The sequence below is a fragment of the Rhinopithecus bieti genome, unplaced genomic scaffold, assembly GCF_001698545.2.
Source record: "Rhinopithecus bieti isolate Rb0 unplaced genomic scaffold, ASM169854v2 scaffold_3040, whole genome shotgun sequence".
Classification (NCBI taxonomy): domain Eukaryota; kingdom Metazoa; phylum Chordata; class Mammalia; order Primates; family Cercopithecidae; genus Rhinopithecus; species Rhinopithecus bieti.
The window spans coordinates 393,310-417,384 of NW_016804657.1; the positions used below are offsets into that span (position 1 = coordinate 393,310).

Here is a 24,075-nt window from a genome sequence, read left to right on the forward strand (position 1 = left end):
TATTTTTCCAAAAAAAAAAAAAAAAAAAAAAAAAAAAAAGAAAGAGAAAAATGTTTGAGTTTGGGATTTTAGTTAGGGATTTTTGTGGTGACTTGATCCTCTTTCAGAAGACTGTGAAGACAAATGTGTGGGGCTTTTGCTAGAGTGCAGGGAGTTTGGCCAGAGAATGTTTCCCCAGCCCTTCTTTTCCCATCTCTCCCTCCAGCACAAGTACACGTCGATTGCAGAAGTCCAGGCGCAGATGGAGGAGGAGTACCTCCGCTCCCCTCTCTCAGGGGTAAGTTGGAGGTCCTCTTCAGCCACCAGGATCCCCAGTTCTTCCCAGGCATTGTGCTGGGATTAGACCACAAGGTTGCCCCAGGCCCTGCCCTCCAAGAACTCCCAGTCCACCTCCCAGTGCAGAGGGTGACTGACACAGGTCTAGTGCAGGGTTAAGAATACAGACTGAGTCAGGAACCTGCCTTTTATGCCTGGGTCTACCACTTTGTGGATGACAACTTAGGCCAGTTACTGGGTCTCTCTACGCTTTATTTCCGTGTCTGTGAAATAGGAATAATACCTTTATAGGGTTATAATAATAAGGATGAACTGAGTTATTACAAGTAAAATGCTTGGCACATTGTGTTCAGGGTTTGCTGTTATCATTAACATCATTATGTACATCACTGTTTACAGGTTTTCCTCCAGCCAGCTAGCAAGCTGGCTCAGGAGATTGTATTCTGGGCTGGGGTTTTATGCTTATACCCATTATGTTAAAAGGGAGAAGAAGAAGTTGAGCAAGTCCCTGCAGAAACTCTCTACCAAGGCTTGCTCCCCAGCCTGCCTCAGTATATGGTGAGTGGCGCTTGCAGTGGGACCCTCCCACTACAGTGGCCTTAGAGTGGGCCCTGCCCTCCTCCTGCCACCTGTGGACCAACAGAAGGACTGCTCAGAGCTTAATTTTGGCCCTGGGCTCTCAGACCTGTGTCTGAATGGTCTACTCTTCCCAGATTGCCCTCCTGAAGATCCTGTTGGCTGCAGCACCCACCTCAAAAGCTAAAACAGACTCAATCAACATCCTAGCGGATGTCTTGCCTGAGGAGATGCCGTGAGTATTGTTCTGTGAATGGAGCAGGTGGGGCAGAAGATAGATGGAGAAGGGCAAACGTTTTCTTCTTGTCAGGTTGGTTGGTATTGGCCCAGCTTCTCTACAGGTTAAATGTAGGTATTTTTGACTCAAAAAAAAGGAAACTACTAGATTAAAGAGTTTCACTAGTTAGGGAGATGGCTTGGTCCTATTGGCCTGGATTCTAGTGTAGACTCTGCCACTGAGCAAACTCCTGAGTGAATTGGGGAAAGTAATTTCCTCCTCTGTAAAATGAATGGGGCCACCCTGGACATTTCCCCAAAGCCGCCCTCTCCAGCTGTGATCGGGACACCGGGATAAGGAGGGTTAGTTTGTAGACAACTTGCCAGCAATAGCTGAACCTGTGCCAGGTATAGAGACGTCCCTTTTCGCCAGTAAGCGGGCACGCAGAACGCTGGCAAATGGCTCAGGGTGATAGAGTGAGATTCTTCAGAGCTCTTCCGCCCTGGGCCCTGTACTCATCTTTCATGTGAGAGTACAGATTGAGATCATGTTCTGCTTTGAGAAGGACCTGGACCTTGACCTGATCTCCTGCCTGCCTGGGCCACCAGCCCTGAGTCCAGCTCCTGGGTGGCTGTGGCCCTGGAGTATGGCCGTGATGGCCCGGTGAAGGAGGAGGCAGGGACTGGCTAATACCAGAGGGAGAATCACAGAACACTAGGCCATCATGTGATGATCCTTGGAAAAAAGTTCTAGAGTCATACTATATATTTGATGCATGGATTTCTCTTATAAGGAAGAATTCCTTTTATAAAGATGTACAATGAGAAGTCCTGAATTAAGAAACTGATGTAACTCAGTGCTTCCTAAATTTATCTGATTCCAAAACCCTTTTTTTCCATGACATGAAATTTGCCAATATCCTGGTATTCCACAGAACACATTTTGGAGAACTCAGGTTAATATGGCAGCAGAAGCTTAGGGGAGATCTTGGAAAGGAGAAGTTCATTTTTAGAGGAAAGGCAGAGAAGCAGACTAAGAATGTATTTGAGGGCATCATGGGGAAGGAATAAATTGTGCCAGGCTACATTGCTTGGGAGGTGGATGGGGGATCCCTGGGCTGACTTCTGAGATGTCCATGAGGTGAGTGGGGAGGTGGGAGTCTTTGCCCAGGGAGGCTCAGGAGTCCATCTTTTCTGTGGGCACCTAGAAAGGAGGTACTGCACATGCTGGTGGCTTACCCAGGCAATTGTGTTTCTAGCACCACAGTGTTGCAGAGCATGAAGCTGGGGGTGGACGTAAACCGCCACAAAGAGGTCATTGTTAAGGCCATTTCTGCTGTCCTGCTGCTGCTGCTCAAGCACTTTAAGTTGAACCATGTCTACCAGGTACCCACAGGGCTTTCCCTCCTGTCCTGTGGGCTGGGACCTTGGGCACTACTGCTCCTCCAGCCCACAAGAACGGGGGCCTTGGCCTTTGACCCGCTTGAACTCTGCATGAATGTTCTAAGACATGGCCCTCCAGCCAAGGCCTTTCATCCCTGGAGGAAAGAAGGCAAGGTCCCAAGGGCCGCGCCTTTTTTTTTTCTTCCCCTGTTGGCTTCAGTTTGAATACATGGCCCAGCACCTGGTGTTTGCCAACTGCATTCCTTTGATCCTAAAGTTCTTCAATCAAAACATCATGTCCTACATCACTGCCAAGAACAGGTGACGAGGGCCAGGGACCGTGAAGGGGCGGGTATGGTCAGACGGCAGAGTTCCCAGCTGGAACACGTGATGAGGGCCAGGGACCGTGAAGGGGCGGGTATGGTCAGACGGCAGAGTTCCCAGCTGGTATTTCCCACTGCGTCCATTTTTCCAGCATCTACGAGCCAGCGCTCTGCAAGGCATCAGGACACAAAGATAAATGAGACATGGCCCCTGCCTGTGGAGAGCCCAGTGTGTCAAATCTGAGTCTAGCTAGTCCTGCCCCAGGTGACTTGGCCTGTACCTGGGCAGGAGGGTTTTCATCCCGGGATCTAGTACTTTCTTCCCTGTCCCTTTTGTACTTTTTTTTTTTGTTTTCGGAGACCATGGGCTGCTTGCTCTCTCTAAGGGGTTCGGCCATGTGCCCTGTAATGCCCTATCTGCTGACTCTTAGCCCCTGCTGTTGGCCTGGTGCCAGCTGTAGTTGACATTACTTGCTCATCAGTGTGATATACCACAGGGCGCCGGCCAGACCCTGTCTCCAGAAAGGCTTGGCATAAATTAGTTGCCCTGAGCGATCTCCTCCCCTGCCCTGCATTGATGGCTGTGGGGGAAGCTGTGAGGGTCTCTGCCCCTTACAAGATCAACCAGCTGGCCTCTGGCTACAGGAGTGCCTTACAAGTTCCCTTGTAGTAGATACTTCCTCATCTTATAGCTGGGGAAACTGGGGTGGGACAGACCAGGTAGATTCCTACTTCTGCTCCAACAAGTGAGGGAGGAAGGCTGGGAACTGGCTCAGGCATGGCTGCTCCACTAGGCCCTGGGCCTTTGCTCATGGTGGGCACCTGGATCCTCTCCCCTCTGCAGCATTTCTGTCCTGGATTACCCTCACTGCGTGGTGCATGAGCTGCCAGAGCTAACTGCGGAGAGTCTGGTGAGTGGCTGGGCTCTCCTCGGCTGTCCCTTTGGCACCAGGGTCAGTGAGTAGAGAGCCTGCCTACCCCAACACCACAGGAATAGAGGTGTCTCCCACAGGTGAAGTGTCCGGCTTTTAGAGCACTGTAAGTGTACAGAAGGGCCAGGAGGAGGGCTCTTGCAGAGCAGAGAGATTTGGATTTAGGGATTAGTCAGGGAGTGTGATCTTCAGGGGCTGCCGATCCAGAGCTCACCTCATAGAGGACTTCTCTCCCTCAACACTGGACTCAGCAGTAGGAGCCCTGGGGCAGCCCAAGGCTACAGCTCCCAGTATCACAGTTCATGTTTCCCTCAGGAAAAGTCTAGGGAGCCTCCCTCATCCCCTAGTCCCCTGCCAGCTTCTGGGATGGAGTCCTGGGGCTGCTCTGAGAGCAGGGGGTTCCTGGTAGAGGCCTGAAGACCCGGCTCTTCTAAGATCACATGTGAGGGACTTTTGGAAACTGCTGCACACACTGCGGCCATGAGGGCTGATTGTTCCTGGGTTTACCCTGTAGGAAGCAGGTGACAGTAACCAGTTTTGCTGGAGGAACCTCTTTTCTTGTATCAATCTCCTTCGGATCTTGAACAAGCTGACAAAGTGGAAGCATTCAAGGACAATGGTAAGTGAGTCAGTGCATTCAGCAGGCTTGGAACTTGGAGCTCAAAGAAGAGTGCTGGGAGCAGGGAGTCCCTAGGGTGGGGCTCACTGTGCCTTCTCACTTAACTTTGCTGTAGCCATATCCTTGCATTTTAAGGGCCAGTTCCCAGGTCCTTGATGAGTTTGATGAGTTGAACTGGAAGCTGGAAGAGGCCCAGTCATGCACTGAAACAAATCTACACTTATAGAAGAGCTTTTTCCATGTCATCTTCATCTTGATTGGTTACATAACCAGGGTTCTGAGAATCTTCCTTAATTCTGGGTCTGTGGATGCCTTTGGGGTGGGGAGGTCCTTGAATCCTCTGATAACTATGTGTACATGTACACAGGAATGTTTCTGGAAAGAATCCATAGCTTTCTTCAGATTCCAAAGTGACCCTTAGTTAGGGTGACCAACCAACCATCCTGGTTTGCCTGGAACTCTACTGGTTTTAGCATTTGAAGTCCAATGTATTAGGAAATGCTTCAGTCCAAGGGAAACTGGGAAGGTTTGTCGCCCTGACCGTAACTTCCAAAGGGTTAAGCAGCAGCGTGGCCAGGGGCGTATGCATTTACTTCTGTCTTCAGCTTGGTTTTCTGTCTTGCTTGTTTCCCTTCCCAGATGCTGGTGGTGTTCAAGTCAGCCCCCATCTTGAAGCGGGCCCTAAAGGTGAAACAAGCCATGATGCAGCTCTACGTGCTGAAGCTGCTCAAGGTACAGACCAAATACTTGGGGCGGCAGTGGCGAAAGAGCAACATGAAGACCATGTCTGCCATCTACCAGAAGGTGCGGCATCGGCTCAATGACGACTGGGCATACGGCAACGGTAAGGCTCTGCACTCAGTCAGATTTGGGTGGGAGTGTGTCAGGAAAGGTGACATCTTTCACTCCTTGCCCATGGTACTCAGGTGCTTCTCTGCCCTGAGCTTCCCACCAAGGAACAGGAAGGAGCCTAGCTTCTGCTTTTGTAGCATCAGGATAGGCACTCTAGGAAGGACTTTGAGAAGCTACCCAGGCTTGGCATCTGCGATCATCCCCATCTCTCCCTGTACCTCCAAGTCATTCCTTTTCTAGAAATTGTTATAACAATATGTTCCCTCTTTTCATTCCCATTTTGGCCACCTAAACTTTTACAGCTCTTGACTGGCTTCCCTACCTCTAGTTCCTTCCCCTCCATCAGTGTCTCAGATTTCCCTAGTGATCCTTTTTTACTTTAATTTTTTTCAAAGATGGGATCTCGCTCTGTTGGCCCAGGCTGGAGTGTGGTCTCGGATCACCATAACATCTGCCTCCTTAGTCTCCCGAGTAGCTGGAACCACAGGCACATGCCACTGTGCCCACCTAATTGTATCTTTTTTGTAGAGACAGGGTTTCACCATGTTTCCCAGGGTGTTCTTTTTTTTTATTTGGAGACAGAGATTCTGTCACTCAGGCTGGTTTGCAGTGGCACGGTCTCAGCTCACTGCAATCTCTGCCCCCCGAGTTTAAGCGATTCTCCCCACTCAGCCTCCCAACTAGCTGGGACTACAGCTGGACTCCACCATGTCCAGCTAATTTTTGTATTTTTTGTAGACACGGGGTTTCACCATGTTAGCCAGGCTGGTCTCGAGTTCCTGGCCTCAAGTGATCCACCTGCCTCGGCCTCCCAAAGTGCTGCGATCACAGGCATGAGCCACTGTGCCTAGCCTTCTCAGGTGGTTCTTGAACTCCTGGGTTCAAGGGATCCACCAGCCTTGGCCTCCCAAAGTGTTGGGATTACAGGCATGAGCCACTGCGCCTGGCCCCCTAGTGAATCTTTTCAACATGCAGCTTCTGTGCTGTTACCTCCCTGAGTAAAATCCTTCATTAGCTTCCTATTTCCCTTAGAATTAGATTCAGACTCTTAAGCATGAGGCTCCCTCGTCCTTTTTCATTCTCCTCCTCTGTAATCTGACCCAGCTTCCTTTTCAACCTTGTTACCTGCTGTCCGTCCAGCCTCCATCATACCCAGAGCTCCAGGCACAAGGAGTGCTTAGTCCCCGAACATAGCTGTGTGGTTCCCACTGCTAGGCCTCTGCAGGCGCTCTTCCTCCACCCGCAGGGTCTCCCCTGCCCACCTGGGCTGCTCTGTGTGGGTGTGTTGCCACACTGTTGTGTTTCTGGAATATACCACCATGGCTAAATGACTGTGTCTGTACTCTCAGTGCCCTGTGAATGTGTGCAGGCCCATGGTGGCACACGGTACCTGGTCGGGGAGTTGAGAGAGAATGAGCAAATGAGAACATTTCCAGGTTCCTCCCTCTGACCCCAGAGAGCTAGGGAGATTGCCACTTTGAGAGAAATGCGTTGTACACATGGCTCTCCCTCTCTGGGTCTACATAATCTCTACAGTATAAGCCTCTTTGTCAGTACTTCTGTCTTTTCTGCTTGTACTTGACTCTCCTTTGGATCTAGGAAGGAATTCCTGGAGCTCGGAGGTATCCTGCTCCTAGTTGACACTCAATATTCCTGGCCAGGCCCCTGAGCTGCCCTGAGTCCATGGGGAGCTGCTACAGGGCGTGGCTCCTAACTGTGTTCTTCCTGCTTTGTCTCAGATCTTGATGCCCGGCCTTGGGACTTCCAGGCAGAGGAGTGTGCCCTCCGTGCCAACATTGAACGCTTCAACGCCCGGCGCTATGACCGGGCCCACAGCAACCCCGACTTCCTGCCAGTGGACAACTGCCTGCAGAGTGTCCTGGGCCAACGGGTGGACCTCCCTGAGGACTTTCAGATGAACTATGACCTCTGGTTAGAAAGGGAGGTCTTCTCCAAGCCCATTTCCTGGGAAGAGCTGCTGCAGTAAGGCTGTTGGTTAGGGGACTGAAACAGAGAAAGGAGGATCTTAAGGTACCTGCAGGACTGTCCTAGTTCATGGCTGCAGTGCTCCCATTCCCCACCAGGTGGCAGCACAGCCCCACTGTGTCTTCTGCAGTCTGTCCTGGGCTTGGATGAGCCCAGCTTTACCTCCTGTTAGTTCCCAGGGTCCAGCTCAGAAGCAGTCATCTCTGCCTGGAATCCATTCTTCCTTTATTTCTCCCACCCTCCTCTCTTGGACATGGTTGGTTTTGGCTCATTTCACAATCAGCCCAAGGCTGAGAAAGCTGGAATGGGATGGGAACCCCTCCACAGCACATCTAAATTTCAGGGGTCATGCTGATGCCTCCTGAGACACACAAATCCTTGCTTTGTCAGCTTGCAAAGGAGGAGAGTTTAGGATTAGGGCCAGGGCCAAAAAAAAAATACAACGGTATCTTGGTTGTGCTCTGGGGTGGGGGTGGGGGGTTTCTGTTGTTATTCCAGCCTCCTGCTATGTTATATGCAGAAGTAATTGCAGAGGCTCCTGCAGCTGCCTCAACACTTTGATTTTGGACAGGGACAAGGTAGGAAGAGAAGCTTCCCTTAACCAGAGGGGCCATTTTTCCTTTTGGCTTTGGAGGGCCTGTAAATACCTATATATAATTCTGTGTGTATTCTCCTGTGTCATGTTGGGGTTTTTAATGTGTTTGTGTATTCTGTTTACATTAAAAATAAGCAAAAATCATTCCCGTTGGCTTGTCTACGGGAAATATGGCCTCTACGTATCTCCTCCAGGTCTAGAAAGTGTTTTTTTCTGCTAGCATTGCTGGTTACTGCTTGTCTTGCCAAGCTGCCTGCCTTTCCCATCCTGGGGGAAGAGAAGAGGGAGTTGGCATTTATCCAGTGTAAATTAACCCCACAGTAATCTGGGATTACTCTCACCCAACTCCAGGGCACTATCTAGGTTACTTTACTGACACATTGTCCTGCACCCCTGGGTTTGCTGTAATTTCAGTAGGAGCCCCAGGTTTCTCTGGATCACATCACTGAGCTGGCCTCAGCCAAACCAGTGTCAGTGCTAGGGAGGGAGGGGCTAGGTCAAAGCAAGGGGGTCAGCTGCTCTAGGTCCTCCCTGGGGCAGGTGGTTGGGACTGAGCGGAAACTTCAGTACTCATAGCCTAGAAAGCAGACCATGAGGAGTCAGGTTCATGGTGGGAAACAGTGTTGCCAGGAGCCCCCTGTGGCTGAGAAAAAAGCAAGGAAAATCTTTGTAGTGGGTGTCAGTGGACACCTGGCACCTACACTCTGGCCTCCAGACCCCTGGTTGCATCTGCCTGAGAAGATACTACCGTTTTGATGCTGGTAAAAGGAGTGTTCCCTTTTTAGAATTCCTGGAAGCTCTTATTTTACCTGTAGGCAGTTGTTTTATAAGTTCTTAAGTCTTGAAGGGGTCTTGACTTGTAAAGGAAACATGTTCTGGGGAGAATCTACCCTTCGTTGGGTCTTGTGTTCAGTGCCTGCCTGACCTGGGACCTGCTGAGCCTCAGACAGGCCTTGTGATGTGCCAGCATGGTTAGGGACAGCAGGGGTGGAAGGCAGCAGTGTACTCCTGGTGGTCACACAGTCTGTGAGATGGGAAGTCCCATCTGTGACTGATGGGCCCTTTGCCCCAAAGTAACTTGTACAGGACAAGGGAATTGACACAGTTTATGTGTGGATGATGGATTTTCTGCCATTTCTTGCCAGGACTGATAGGAAATATGTATCTTGAGATTTCAATTAGGGAGAGATAGATTTTTCACATTGTTACTGTCCCATGAAGCCTGAGTCACTGAACCTGCATGGTCGAGGCTTGTCTCTCCTCTGACCTGCAAAACAGAATGCAGGACTATCAAAACTGCAAGGGCCGTAAAGCCTGGGCAGGTGAATCCCTTCAGCTGTAGGCCCAGGAGCCAGCCTAGGGAGAGGAAGGGGCCTCTCACAGCCATAGAGCGTGTTAGTGGCAGGTTGGCCATTTGAACTCAGGTCTTTGTACAGAAATGTCTTTTGGAGAAACCCAGTTTTGTGGCTTTTAAATCTCATCTGGGTCATGAAGTGGGCAGAGTACATGAAGACCCTTTGTAAATGATTGAGTTACGTAAAATGTTGTTTATTGCTAAGCAGACTCAGGGTCCACTGCTCCTTCAGTCCACTGAGAGACAGATTACCCTGAAGCAGTATCACTGTGAGGATGGGAACTGTCCCTTATTAATCATAAGTTACCACTTATGGGTTGCCAAGTAGGTACAGGCACAATATTAGATGCTTCTCAAAGCCTTATTTTCTACAAAGCCAGTAAATACTGAGTACTTACTATGTGCCAGCCAGCGTTGTAACCACTTGATGTATAATATCTTACATATTCCTTGTAATATCTTGAAAGATACATGCCATTTTAATCCCTATTTTGCACAGGAGAAAACTGTGGCACAGAAAGGATAAAGAACTTGCCCAAAGTCATATAAAGGCAAGAGCCAGGATTCAAATCCAGGCCTCTGTCAGCACATGCATTTTTTTCACTCCCTCACACCCTTTGCTATTAGTCATTGTCATACCCCAGCACTTACCACCAGTGCATTCATTTGCTCATTTATTCACCACAGCCAATACTTCTGTTTGCTCTGGCATCACCCCTGGCATGAAAGATTCATGGTAAACGTCCATCGCTTTAGGTCCTAACTGGACCACCCAAGCTTAGCCTTGGGCTAGCCTCTGGTGCTCCCTGAATGTGCCCTCCTCAGGGTAACTCGGCTGTTGCTGCCGTCTTTTTTCTTTTCAGCCTGAGCCTAAATTTCTTTCTCTTCTGGGTCCCAGAGGACTCTTGTCTTGGCTGCCCTATCCAGACCTGTTAGGTTCATTTCCCAGAAAGCTGGCTGCTTGTCTGTCCTGGATGAGCTGACTTCTCAGAGGAGAATAGCTGTTACATTCATTCGGCACTTAGCACAGTCAGCCTCAGGCTGCTGGCTATAAAACAAAGGAGGAGCACCCTTTGGAAGTGAGACAGCCCTGACTTTCAGTTCGGGCTCTGACATTTATTCACTGAGGGACCTTGAGCTAGTCAAGTTCCAAGTCTCAGTTGGCTCATCTGTAAAAATCGGTTTAGTAATAGCCCTATTGCATGGACTGAGTAAGATCATGGAAATGAACCTACAGGTCTGGCTGACAAGGGATGACAATAAATGGTAGCAGTTCTTAGTCTTGGCAATGGCCCCTCCAACTCTAATGTTCTGTGAATTTGCACCCATTTCCTGTGTCCCTAGAAGACAGAAATCCCCTTCAAGGACCAGAACCATGTCTTAGGCCTCCTTAAAGCCCCTGGACCTAGCTCGCTGCTCTGAATCCAGAGGCGTCTCAGAAGAGTCAGCTTCTTGTCCAGCAACCTGCCATCACACCTTGAAGGCCTGTTGGGGCCAGGCCCTGTGGTTGATGCCCTGGCTATCCAGGTGACTAGGATACCACACTCTCTCACTTCTCTCAAGCTCACAGTTGATGGAGACACAGTCATAAGAGCAAGTAAAAGCAATAGCATGATACGTAACAGATGTCTGAAGGGCTTACCTCAGGTCCCACTGGTCCCAGCCTCTTACTATTGGAGGAGAGATTGCTGGGGGAGCCGGCAGTCGCTCAGTGGGAAGGAAGGGGGCTCCAGCATCAGAATCAAGGGCTCTGACAGCTAACACTTGATGTTTACCACCTTCCAGGTGAAAATGGCTGGGATGAGCCTGAGGAGGAGACTGGGGACAGGGACAAGGTATGTCTTTCCTCTGATGGATAAAGGAAATGTTAGGGTCTTCCCAGTTCCTGGCCATGCTAGACTCTTCCTGTCTGGAGCTGCAGAGGGTCTGCACTTTGGGATTGTAATTCAGGTTGAAGTGTAAATGGGAGAGGTGGGGAAGGAGGATTGAATGCCTCGTATGAGAAGCATTTCCAGCTGCTGACTGAGGTGGGCAGACTGGACTGATGGGCCCCCTGGCTGTGGCCCTCTAGTCCTGACCTGGTGTCCATGTTCCTGCCAGGACCAAGATTTAGGGCTCTGGCATCTTCTCTGGGGGAGACAAGAGCCTCAGCAAAAGGTGCTAGGATTTCAGGAGGGGCCATTTCCCCTTTCCCTTCCCAGAAGGAGTGGCCAGAGCACAGGCTTGGCCTTGAGGAACCACTGGCCTGGGCGGAGGTCTGAGGTTACCTCTGGAGTGAGTCTGGGGACAGGGGTATCTGGAGACGGGGGCTGTGTCTTAGGGGTGTGTGGGAGGAGGAGGGACACAGCTAATGAGAAGCAGGTGGAAGGGCTGCATGCCCCAGCCAGGGGACAGGCTGGCTGGGATGGCCCAGTCAGTAGGAGGACCTGTCACCTCACAGACAATCCCACGGAACAGGCTAGGCTCCGGGATGCCCATTCATATTCATTATGTGTGAAGTGGGCGGTTGTAAAGTTGGCTTTCTCTTCATTTAGCTGTCACTGGACAGAAAAATATGAGCTGTGGGCAGATGCCCCTGGATGAGAGCCAGTAGCCAGTCTCTGGCCTCCCTGTGCCCTCCCCTAGGAGCCCCCCATCCCACCATGGGTCCCCTCCTGGCCTCTGCCAGCCTCTGCCAGCCACTCCCACTCTTGCTTCATTGACCTCTGGCTCACCTTTATTTTTTCTCCTGTCTCCCACTTTTGGTTTCTTTGTTTGGGTTTATCACAGATCCTTTCCTCTTCCCTCCTTTCATCTTTGTAAGCCCTCTTGAGAGAGAAAGAATGATATTTTTCCACAACCATTGCTCTATCTCTGGCACCCAGCACATAACCAGGCTGAGTTGGTACTCAAAATGTTTGTAGAACAAACTACTCTTTCTACATCTGACTTTGTGGGGAAGAAGGTCCAAAACTTTGCTGATCACTCCTTGGATGAAGAAACTTCTCATACAGCGGTGTGAGCCCTGAAGTCAGAATGGTGGGCTTAAGCCCCAGTTTCATTACTGCCTGGCCAGGTGAAAGAGATTCTGTTCATCAGTGGCAGCCAGGGATGTCTCTCCTTCCTACCCTGACTCTTCTCTTTCTGCTGGATCCCTTCCCGGATACAGGGGTCACACCTGTGGAACTCAGAGCCAGCGTCAGGACCGAGAGGAAAGAAATCACCAAAAGTCAGATCCTTGTATAGAGGGAAGGGGAAGGAAGGGAGGGAAGACAGACTCCTCTGGGGATACATGCGACTGTCTTGGCTGGGAAATCTGATCTGGTGGGGACTCACCCCTCCTCTGGAATCAGCTCAGCCCTGATGTGTCTTTGTGGGCTTGGGTTTCTCTGTGCCTGAAAGATGAGGCGTGGGGTGGGGGTGGCTGAGCTGCTGGCAGAGGCTGAATTCTGAGCAATGTGGTTGTGTTTACTGGGAGGGTGGGAGGGCCAGACCTTTTTCCTGCCTTCCAGGCTTCGGAGATAAGGCAGAAAGTGGGGATGAAGGATAGAATGGGTAATACTCTGAAACTACAAGAAAGAGTTCTGGCTTTTGTCTCTGCGCCACAGCTCAGACATGTTCCTGGGGCATCTGGAAGGAAGCCACCCCACTCCCACCACCCTGGGGTCCCAGCCCATGGGGAGCACAGAACCTCAGTGAGCACCCCTTTCTTCCATTCTACCTCCCGTCCGTTGTCAGTTCAGCCACAAAGTTCAGCTTTTTTGCTACCCTTCCCACCCTCAGTTTTCCCTGCCACATGCACCCAGTCCTAGAACTGAGCTTTTCTCCCTGCCTCCCAGCACAGCCAAAGCCACAGAGACCCTAGGCAGGTGACAGGGCCCGGCCTGGCATGCATCGGCCTTGAGGGCTCTGCTGCAGGACCACCTTCCCCTTCCTTGCTGGCCCCTCAGGGGTCCTGGCCCAGCCTGCATCCTGGACACAGACCAGCCCCAAAGCAACCAGTGTCCAGCCCTGGGGATAGACTGTCACCTGGTATAAAAAACACCACCACCTTTATTAGAATGCTGGGCAGAATTTTTTTTTCTCTCTCTCCCTTTTCTTTCTTTCTTTTTTTAAAACGTGTCTTTACAAAAATGGGGATCAGGATCTCAGTCTGTGGAAATTATTTTATTCTGACCAACATCCAGTATCATTTCCATGGCATAGCTCTGGGCTGGTCCCTTGGAAGAGATTCCAAATATGTGATGATTTCTGGTGGAATTTCTGCCCCCTTGGAGGGGAAGATGGCTGCATGGCATGCTGGGAGTGCAGGCACAGGGCAGGAGTGAAGGTGGCTGGAGCTGAGGAGCCAGTGTGCCTTAGTCTATGCTGACCTTGGCGTTCACCCCCTCCTTAGTGTCAGATGCCAGCACGCCCCCTGCTGGTGGGGGAGGGGAAGCAGGGCTGACTCCACCCCATCATGGGAGACTCCATTTTGGTTTCCGTCTCATCATGAAGAGCTCCCCTAGTCCACTCGGCGTTCTCCTCCCATTTTCCTGGGTTCCCTGAACGATAAGCCAAGTAAGCTATCTTAGCTGGAGAGATGACAACAGACTTGAACAAAGTCTGGAGGCAGCAGGGCAGTGTCTCCCTGCCTCCAGCCCAGAGTTCAGGTGAGGGGACTCAGTTTGTGCTAGGAAGAGTCCTGGCTGCTTTGAAGCCCCTTCTCCAAGGCAGCCCCACCTTATTCTAAGAGAAAAGACCCTGTAACGTGTTCCCTGCTCGGGGCTGACAGTGCCAGCTGTTCCCACAGGCCTCCAGAACCGTCTGGGGCTTGGAGGCAGAGGTGCTTCCTCCCTGGTGTCCAGGCAGGGGTGGGCTGGGAGCGGCTGGGAATGGAAAAGGAGGTGGGCAGCTCATTCTGCAGGCCCATGCTACCGATCACGTGGTCCAGTTCAGAAGGCCAGGTGGCTCCTTGGGCTTTACCCTGAGTGAGACGAGGCTTGGAGACTTATAGTTGCCCTCTGAGGAGGGCTCAAAGCTGTGGCCCCCCAGGGTGGGGGGAAAGCCGTGGATGGAGTAGATGCCAGGGTGAGCCACAGAGGAGGCTGGCACCCCCATGAAGCCAGTCACACTCCCATGGGGGTGGGAATATGGAGACATGCATGGGGAGGGGATGCCCTCTGGAGACACAACGCAGGGGCCCCCAGGGCTCCCGGATCCTGGTCTGGCCCACAGGGAGTTCTGCAGCTGAAAAGAGAGGGAAAGAAGGCCCATGAACCGGCAGCCTCAGGAGCTGACTTCCTTACCCAGGGGCTGTCTCTTTGTCCTTGGGGCCCCGGAAACTTTCCAGGAAACCTCCACTTGGCTCAGATCTACCCCCTCCCACCCCCAACACTGGCAGTGGCATCTCAGGAGGCTCCTGCCACTGTTCTCAAAATGAAATTTTCTTCTGTGATTCCTTTGTGTTCCGCATGCGTCATTCAGGAGACAGGCAAGAGCCCCAGTTTGCAGAGGAAGAAGTGAAGTGGTATACCCACCGTCATACAGAACCCTGACGCTCTCCAGGTCTCTTCATGCCAGAGCTCATATTCTTTTTGGTGACCCTGCCAGGTCCTGGCTCAGGTAGGGCTGGGGTCTTACCTGAGGGTGGCTGTCAGTGCGGGGCAGCACAGAGATGTCATAGGCAGCGGTGAAGGGGTTCCGCCCCTCCTGGATCTTCCCATAACGTTCGCGCTTCCGCCACTTGGCTCTGCGGTTCTGGAACCAGACCTGGGGGCAGGTTGGTGGGGGTGATAGGGCAGCCTTGAGGAGAGGAGCCTGCTAGGGATAGTTGATGGTTGTGTCCTCTTGTGGGATGGGGAGCAGGCTCCAGGATGGAGGATCTCAACTGTTAATCCACACTGTTATCCAGGCCAGGGAAGCCTGGGAGGAAGCCTGGGAGAGGCCCAAGCCCAAAGCGGGTTAATTGGCCCCATGGGCCTCCAGCTATCACTCTCTAGGTCGAGTCACTCTGGTCCTTCAGCCTGGTGTCTAGTAAGGGTGTTGTGGGGGCATCTGTGGGCCTCAGGGGCCCTACGTACTTCCTGGGTATACTGTGCACATGTTTTGGGTTTCTAGTCTCCCTGCCTCATCTCCTTTTCCAAGCTACCCACCTCATAGCATCCAAGGAATCTTAGACATTTCTGTTCAGGTCATGGTCCTGTTTAAACCCTCAGTGATTCCCCGGAGACCTTGGTCCAGAGCGTAGCTTCTTAACAAGGCCCCTGCCTCTCTGCACAGCCTCATGTCCTGCCAGGCAAACACATTAGATTCTTCCTGGTTGCCTCCCAAGCTCCCACCCAGCTCTTCCAAAACACTCTGCTATCTTGCTCCTTCCATCTTTTGCTTAGGTTTTCTCTTCCTGGACTACTCATCCCCTCAACACATACATCCATGCTGGGCGTCCTCCACAGGACTTCCAAAATACCCTGGACCTTTCTTTGTACTCACCCCATTCCATTACCATGATCTGTTTTGGAATCTGTTTCTCCCATTTATTTGTGAGCCCTTGGCAGATAGGGGTGGCACATCTGTGTGTTGTGCACATCTGTGTACATATCTGTGATGAATCTGTTGTTTGGTATATGTGCTGTGACTGTTACATTTAAGTGTATTGGTATATATGTTTTGTATTTCTATCATTTAATCAACATTCATGTGTCAGGCTCTAAGCTAAATTTAACAATGTCAAAATAAAACCAGCCAAACAAAAACAACCCCTGCTTTCCAGGGATATTTAGCTGGGAGTCACAACAGAAGCTGTGTGTGTGTGTGTGTCAGTAATCCGTCTACCCCAGCTGGGATGAGAAATCCCACCCCAGCCTCTCAGGGTCCCTGCCCCTATGGTCATTCCTACTTATGCAGGCAGGTAAGGCACCAACAGTGAAGGGGCTGTGCATACCCCATCCTCCTAGCTCCCAGGTTGCCAAGATAACAGAGCAGGCCTGCAGCAAGGTCAGCAAAAGGCCACCCCTACCTGCCCAGCTGCCTGGATTTCCTTTCTCTGCTCTCCCTCCACTGTGGGAGGATGAGGGAGCCTGGAGCCAGTGAATCTGGCTATTGGGACTCACTTTTCTGTCACCACCCATTCTCCCCTGGGGATCCCACTGTAGACCTCCCCTGGGCTCTGGACCTGCCCTCTGCATTGTCTGGTGTGTAGTCTCATTCTTCCTTTCCATGGGGCAGGGTATATGGGTGGGTTTCATGCTCCTGCCAGAGAAAACATTCCTACTCTAGGGTCTCCGTCCTTCAGGGAGCTTCTAGACTAGGGCTGAGGGCCTTGTGGCTACTCCTGCACCCTCTCAGGTTGAAAAGGCCTAGGAGAGGAGCAGAGGAAGTGCTCTCCACCTCCCACAAACACTTGCTTCGGGAAGAGCTGGTTAGACCACACCCCGGAGGCCTGCTGAGGTAACTCCATGGTCCATTCCCATGGCTTATATCATGTGGGGTTGCCTTGAATGCCGGGCCTTTCGCCCTGATGACCTCAGCCCCTGGGGGTGTTGGGGGACAGTCTTGGAAGTCTGTTTTGGCTGCCACCTGGGAGGAGCAGGGAGGCAGAAGGACTCAGCAGAAAAGGGGAAATAGCCCAAGTCTCTCTCATTTTGTTGGATGCAGCTGTAGGGCCTTGTCTGTTAGATGACAGCGCCTGGCCTCTTTACAGACTGGCCTGCCAGTCCCCATATCCTGCCAGGACTGTCTCCTGCCCTAGTGCCTTCACAAAGAGTCTCTGGAAGGGCCCCATGCAGGGTAAGATAGCATGAGCTTTGTTCCTGCTAAGTCTCCTCTATGGTGGGAGAGAGACTCCTCCGCCTAAGAGGTCACCTCCTCACCTTTCCCCAGAACCCCAAGCCACCCCTCCCAGTGCCTCCTGCTTGGTATCGGGAAGCCTGCTATGACTGAGCCAGTTCAATGCAAGCCGGTGAATGGCCATCTTCCTCTTGGGCCAGACTCTTGCTGAAACTCCTTCCCCATCCCCAGCCTGCTTGCCACCTTCATGTGCTTTGACACTTCCAACATGCTTGGATGTGGGCTTCCCTTGCCTTCCTCCCTTCTCAGCATTTACCCCCCCACAGGCTGGGCTCCCCTCATGTAAAACTGGCCACAGCCCCTCTGGGAAGCCCTGGTGCCTGGTCTCCATGGGGGAGTTTGTTAGGGTGGGGAAGGGCTCCCAGTCAGCCTTTCCCAGCCAGGGTCTGAGCGCTGGCAGGGACCCAAGGTCGATGGCTCCTGACGACTTTGAGAATCACTGACTCTGAGACCTCCCGACAGGGACCTTCCCATTCTAGGCAGCCACCTCAGGAGCAGCCCTGATGTGTATTCGGCACTTCACCGCTTCCAAAATGTGGCCATCCCTGTGATCCTCGAGATAGACCCTACTCAGCCAATCCCATCATTTCCTTTTCCTGAACTGGGAAACAGACTGAGAGATTCATTAACATACCCCAAATCACCTCCAGTAAGTGGCAGAGTTAGGACTCCCACACAGGTGATGGCTCCCAGAGGCCATCGCCCTTACACCCAAGCATAAGCGTCAGTTTGGGCCAGAAAAGCCTGTGGCTGCAGCAGAGCTGGACGTGAGGGTGAGCCAGGAGGGGAAGGCTGAGACAGGCCCCTGGGAAAGGTAGCTCTGGGAGGCATCAGTGCCCACCTCTCCCAGCCCTTCCAGGGTCTGGTCACTGTGTGGTAGAGGCAGCCAGAAAGCCCCATCCCCGCAGTGCCCTCACCTGTACCCGGGCCTCGGTCAGGTCTGTGCGCAAAGCCAGCTGCTCCCGGGCGTACACATCAGGATAGTGGGTTTTCTGGAAGACCTTCTCCAGCTCCTCCAGCTGGAATGTGCTGAAGGTGGTGCGGTTACGGCGCTTCTTGCTGTTGTTCTTGGCCAACTCCATGGAGTCAGGGAGTCCCAGGGGAAGAGGAAGACTCAGGCTGGCCAGGCAGGAGCCTGGGGAGCCTTGCAAGTTAGAGGGCCCGTCTCTGGGGCCCCCTCGGCAGTCCAAGGGCAGCTGGGGGAAGCTGGCAGCTTTGGAGGCCTTCTCCTCAGCTGCAATGGAGAACACAAAAAGGAGGATGGCAACTGAACCAGGGGCTTTTGTGGGTTGGAGTCTCCGCCTCCCCCTTCCTTTCCCTTCCCTTCCTCCCAGGCGGCCACCCTCCATGGGAGCCTGGCATTTAGAGGCCTGCCTGCTGAGCCTCCAGCTGGGGAGGGGGCCCTGGGGAACTATGTGCTCTGTGGTCTGGGCGGATCTGCTGGGGCCAGAATGGGGTTCATTTCAGGGAAGTGCTCTGTGGTAGTGCGTTCCTCAGGGACGTGAGAGGACTGGCGCCGCAGCAGGACCACCACCCTGGCAAGGCCAAGCATGGGGGCAGAGGGCGGGGTGAGGATGGGATGGTTGACGTCTCCTGCTCCTGCCAGAAAGTGCTTCCTTGTTCCTAACTCTGCAGGCCTTGGTTCCCAGGCCCTTATGCCCACACCACTGCTCCCAGGGCCAGGCAGGCAGTGGATGTGGGTGCTCAGACCACCTTTGGCTGGTCTGGCTGAACTTTATTCTCTGAACCCCTGGTCTCAGGTCAATATCAAATTCCCCAGCTCTGGTGTAAGAAGGGCAAGATGGGACAAAGAAGCTTCCAGAGGGATTGCCTCTCTCCATTCCTCCTAAAATTGTGGTGTCTGGGCAAGGACTTAAGCTCCATCTATAGAGAAGCAGAGCTGAGATAGGCTGTGCCCAAAGAAGGAGAGTTGGGGACCAGTGTCACAACAGGGCACAGCCCCCTGTCCCCATCATTCCCATCATTGCCCACCCCCTCCTTCCTCAGGAGTTTCTGACTGCTCCTCCATTGCCTGTGTTTAACAGGCAGGGAAGGACTTGATTGCAGACTGAACAGTTTCCAGCAGCCCCACTCTGACGTGCTAACCCTCACTCCAGAAACTTGGCGGAGCCTCACCACAGCGGATCGACCGACAGAGCATGGTGAAAAATAGGTCACCCTGATTGCCTACGCCCTCTCCCTCTGGCGAGGACCCCCAGCAGCGTCCCCATGAAATCCCTCCTCAACAGTCCACTGGGATGGCAGCTGAGACGCCACAAAGACGCCCCACTGACTCACACAGCCTCTTGCCTGGCTCTGGGCCCATCTCCAGTGGAAGCCTGGCCCTGAGGAGACCCAGCTAGCTGGCACAAGAGGCAGTTTCTTCCCAGGACTTGGTGTCAGGATCACAGCTGTGGTTGGGGGAGGATGGGACTGGAGGAATGGGCCTTTCAGGATCTGGGTCTGATGAGTACCTGTCTGCACTATGAAGGACAAATCAGGCAGGGTCCCCCTCAGCTGGAAGGTGGTCAGTTACTTTCCAGGACTACCCAGGCCATGAAATAAGCTCCCAGTATGTGTCCTGGAGGACCGGGAGAGTCAGGCAGGGCTACCTAGCCTTGGACCATGCCCAGCCTGTACACAGGTAGCCCATCCTTCACAACTCAGGTAGAACACAGGGGAGAAAGTGTTCCAGTCCCCTGACTTCCATTCTTGGGCCAGCACATCTCAGGTTTAGGGGCAGTTCTATTTGATAGAAGCTTAGAAAGGAAGACTCACAGAAGTTGAATGAAATAATTGAAAATGATCAGGAAGACTAGGGACACTGGAATGGGAAATCTGCCCCCCATCCCCCCGCCACCACCACACACATACACACAGCAGGCCATGGAAATGTTCAGCCTGAGAAGGAAGAGTCTTGGTGTCTTGGGTTCATAGGCAGGCTGTGCTGGACTCCAGGCAGAAAAGGGGTGAGGGTAGCTCAGGGCTGAGGGTCAGAGCTGGGGTTCAAGAGTACTGACATCCCAGCAGAGGCCTTCCAAAGCCCTGGGGCTTGCTCTTCTGCCTCTTGGGTCTCAGTAGGACCTGCCCAGAGGAAGTGACCAGATCTGGGGCCCTGGGACTTGTGTTCCTGACCTTGAGCCACCAAGCTGCCAGGGACAAGGGATGAAAGTGCAGTAGGACTTTTCAGAACAGCTTCCCCAAGGAAGAGGCCAAGCCTGCTGACCTTTACCCAACTCCCATGCCTTCCCAGTCTACAGCCCTCTCAAGGGACCACAGAACTGCTCTCTCCCTCATTGTCATTGCCCTGAAATCTCCTCTAGCTACCTGGAGGACACCAGAGGGAGGGTGGCATCCCCCCACTTTGGAAGAGAGGGACACTCCTCAGAGAATACAGAGCAGCCTCCTGAGGAGCAAGGCCCAGAAGAGGAAAGGGATAGAACTGGGATAAATGGAAGGCGGAAGCCAGGAAAGACAGGCCAGGAATAGCAGCCAGCAGCTTGAATCTAAGCTTGTAAAGGAGAGAGGGCTGCTCTGCTGAGGATGGGGCACATATGAGGTGTGTATGGGCTGTGCAGAGGAGTCACTGCACCTGATCCAGACACTGGGTGGTTAAGGTGGGGTACTCATGTTGGAGGCAGCCTGAGACTGAGCGCTGGGGTGTCTTCTGCCTGCATACCGGCAGGACCACAGCAGCAGCTGTTGGGCATGAAAGCCAGGAGCCTTTTAACGTAGTAAAGGAGCTCTCTGTCCCTGACCCAGCTCTCAGGCCTGCCGCACCCTGAGCACCCCTCACCCAGAGGAGTGCCAGAGCCCCTATTAGCAGCTGCTTCTAAGCCACTGTGCAGCCAGGAAGCAGGGCCGCAGCAGGCCTGAGTGCTCCACTGTCCCCACAGAAGGCATCCATCCATTGGGGCAGTGGGACCAGCCTCAGCTTTCTCATTTCACCGCAGCCTTGTTCCGCGCCGCACTGTTTCCTCCGGCCAAACAGTCGCTAAGGGACCTGCAGAGCTCACTGAGGCCCAGGCTCCTGCAGCTCCCGCCAAAGACTCAAAGCCAGCGTGGACATAAACGCCGGGGGCAGGACCCCGGTGAGGCCTCGGTTCCCTTCTTGGGGGTTCTCAGCCTTGGCCCAGAAGCCTCAGCCCGGGTCTAAGAACTTGGGACTCCCTCCTCGACGACGTCGGCGGTCGGCCGGGTCATCCGGCTGAGGGCCTCAGCGGCAGCGGGCAAAACTCTAGTAGGAGTCGCTTGCCGAGGGCGTGTTTGGACGTCAGAGCCAAACTCGCGGACAGACTAGCCAAGCGCGGAGGGCGCGAGAGTGGCTGGCAGGGCCAGTACGCAGCCTGGGTTCAGAGCAAGGCTGGGCGTTCTCAGCAAAGGGCGGCCTGGGGCTGCGCGGGCGGCGGGCGGCAGGCGGGATAGGGGCGAGGTGCGCCAGGCTCTGGGGCGCGCAACTGCCCAGCCTCGTGAAAGATCGCGCCGCAGATGGGACGCAGCTGCACGCTCACTCGTAAGGACTGGAAACGCTCCGAGCCGGTTATTTAAAAAACGGGGAAATAAGACGGGTTCCCTCTGCGCCCGCCATTTCCCACAGAGTAGGCTGCGCGGCCCTGGGGGCTGATTGTCCCCAAGCAGCCAGGCTCCACCGCGCCGCACTGCGCGGAGGTCCGCTCTGCCGCAGGGACGCTGGCCACCCGTCGAACACCGGCCAGCGCGCCAGAGGCGAGCGGCCGCCAGGATCTCTACCAGGCTCTACTCGCACCCGCCTGCCTACCTACCTTTCGTTTGGCCTGTCCTCCGCTCAACTGAAATCGTTAATTTTCTTACCCCCCTTGTTCTGATTTTGATATATTCCACGCTTTAAACATGCTCCGTTTTCTTTTGTTTGGTCTGCTCCCTCCCTCTTTGTCCTTTCCCCCTTCTCTAGTTATCCCTTTCGTTCGATCTTGCTCCTGCTTTTTTTATTCGTTCGTTCCTCATTTATTCATTTCAGTTCATCCCAGCTCGCCCACTGCCATTTACCCTCTCGTTCTCGCCGCGCGCTCCGTTGCTTTGTTCAATGTCTCTTCCCCTTTTCTTGGTGGTTGTTCGCTTTCTTTGGTTTTCTTTCTCGGTATTTCGTTGTCAAGGACACCCTTGCGGTCGGATCCCAGGGTGCTGGGTTCCTCCCGGCCGCTCGTTCCCCACCAGCGCTGTCTGTAGTTCGCGCGGCACCGGTGTGGTACGGGAGCCCGAGCGGTCGGTGCCGGGTGCGGGGCGCCTAACAGGGACGCGGGCCCGGTGGGGGTGGCTCCTGCCCGACGCGGAGCGCTGAGCCAGGCCGGGTACCTGTCCCTGGCGGTGCTCACCGCGTTGCGCGGCCGCTGCCGTCTGGCTGGGATCAGAGGAGCCAGGCCAACTGCTTCTCATTAAGTCCCAACTGTGGTTTTTTATCAGGAGAGCCTCTTTCAAAGGGCACAGACACGAAGCTCCGTGGACTCGTTCATTTCCTCCGTTGAGCCCCATACACCTCCCCGCCCTCCCAGACACATTCCCACCGCCCCGGCTAGGCGAAAGCTGGAGATGCCCGGCCACTCCGTGGAGGCCCGCGAGGCGCCAGCCGGGCGGCAGCAGGGGGTTGAGGCGGATCTTGGAGGATCCAGCTCTGGGCCTAGGCAGCGGGATATGGCAGCGCAGATAAGGTGGGTGCGGTTTGGGCGCCGAGACGCCTTACGGGTCAAAGGGTGCGGCGGACGGTGGCAGAGTTGCCCATCAGCCTGCCAGGCCCTTGCCTTCAGGCGCATTCTCAGGTGCCGGCGCGGTCCGGCCGGCCTTAGCACAGGGCACTGGCCCGGGAGCCCACGGCGCCTGGGGGTTAGGTTGCCCAGAGCTGCTCCTGACTGCCCAGCGGTGATGATCCAGCGCAGGGAAGCCAAGACTGCCAGAAGGGCGGCTATCATCGTGCATAACGGCAGGGAGGCCAGCTTAGTATGAGAAATAAGAATAGTTATTCCGTCTTGAGGACAGCCCTGGCATTGCACGACCAGTCGCGGCCAGACCGTGCTAGTCTGCCGCACAGGCAGCACCCTTCCTGTGAAAGCTAGGCCCGGGGAGGAGAGGCGGGCCAAGGCCAGGCCGCAGTCCCCAGCCTACCCCGATTTGGCCACTCTAGGTCGAGGCCCAGCCTCAGGGCCCTCAAAGGGCGCCAGACACAAAAGCCGCGCTTCTTCGTCAGGGCTCAGTGTGGCTCCACAGCCCTCGGCCCGGTCTGGGCTTCGGGGTAGGTGGCAGTTCCAGTCCAACTTCGGCAAAGCATGCTCTCTCCTTCCCAGGTCCAGCTGCTTTCGGGCGCGGACTGGACCCCGGGCCGTCGCCACCGCACCTTCCCCCGACCTCCCGCCTCCCATTCCCGCCGCCGAGGAACGGTGGGTTCAGCCTCCCGCCCCGCACTGGCCTTTGCCTGGCCCGGGCCAGCGCCAACTCGGCTTCCGTGGGAGCCGTGGCGAAAGGCGAGAGGGGCAAAAAGTTGAGAAATAGTCGAGCGGGAGAGATAAGCAGGAAGGCCCGGGTGAGCCCCGGTAAGGAAGAAGGAGAGAGGTCGGGCTGCGCGCTACGCCCCGCGCCGCGCGTTACCTTCCGCGGAGCCCTCGTAGAAGTGGCCGCCGTTGAGCGCCGGGTCGGGCCCAAGGTCCCGCAGGTACTTGGCGGGCGGCTTGGCCGGCTCTGGGAGGTAGGGCTCCAGGGGCCCGCAGGCCGGAAAGCGGGTCAGCCGCGGGCCGCGGGGCGGCGCGGGGTGCAGGTGAGGCGCAGCGGCTGGGGTTCCCTGCGGGCCCGGAGGCTCGTCCCCCGAGGCCACATAGGGGCCGGGTGCAGGCCCCACGCGGAAAGGCGCGCAGTGCTCGGGGTCCATGCCGGCTTAGGGCGCACAGGCCTCCGGGGCTCGCGTTGCCCGCGCGGCCTGTGAGCGCCCGCACAAGGGGGAGGGACTCTGGGCGCGGGGGCGCGGAGCCCCCGGGAGCGGCGCGCGCGCGGGGTGGCGGGGGCAGGCGAGGGGGCCGCGCCTCTGACTTAATGCTGGAACCATCCACGTCACGTGTGGCCCCGTGCGGGTTAACCCCTCGGAGCCCGGGAACCCCCTCCCCCCATTCACCCAGAGCCCAGTCCCAGGCAGCTCT

The 24,075-nt window shown here is 54.4% G+C and overlaps 2 protein-coding genes across 2 annotated transcripts in view; one reads left to right on the forward strand and one right to left on the reverse strand.

The window, feature by feature from the left end:
* The window catches only part of STRIP1 (striatin interacting protein 1), a 24,261-nt gene extending 16,361 nt beyond the window's left edge, over positions 1-7,900 (forward strand). Inside the window, 9 exon segments of the mRNA XM_017869612.1 lie at positions 206-277; positions 760-834; positions 990-1,087; positions 2,328-2,454; positions 2,672-2,772; positions 3,619-3,685; positions 4,221-4,325; positions 4,965-5,169; positions 6,917-7,900. Coding sequence (XP_017725101.1) covers positions 206-277; positions 760-834; positions 990-1,087; positions 2,328-2,454; positions 2,672-2,772; positions 3,619-3,685; positions 4,221-4,325; positions 4,965-5,169; positions 6,917-7,164 — 1,098 coding nt within the window. The 3' untranslated portion in view covers positions 7,165-7,900.
* Positions 7,901-12,592: 4,692 nt separating this feature from the next.
* ALX3 (ALX homeobox 3) lies at positions 12,593-23,810 on the reverse strand. The gene is made up of 4 exons (XM_017869613.1): positions 23,534-23,810; positions 17,836-18,152; positions 14,714-14,842; positions 12,593-14,320 (listed from the first exon to the last, which is right to left on the reverse strand). The coding sequence occupies exons 1-4, from the start codon at positions 23,808-23,810 to the stop codon at positions 14,012-14,014; spliced, it is 1,032 nt and encodes a 343-aa protein (XP_017725102.1). The 3' UTR covers positions 12,593-14,011.
* Between the last annotated feature and the right edge of the window lie 265 nt (positions 23,811-24,075).

Bases quoted from the DNA above. Each gene is read 5' to 3' on its own strand.
- ALX3 (XM_017869613.1), bottom strand. From the start codon at position 23,810: ATGGACCCCGAGCACTGCGCGCCTTTCCGCGTGGGGCCTGCACCCGGC. The intron at 18,153-23,533 runs GTAACGCGCGGC...TCTCCATTGCAG, and splicing joins CTACGAGGGCTCCGCGGAAG to CTGAGGAGAAGGCCTCCAAA. The intron at 14,321-14,713 runs GTAAGACCCCAG...CTCTCTTTTCAG, and splicing joins GCACTGACAGCCACCCTCAG to CTGCAGAACTCCCTGTGGGC.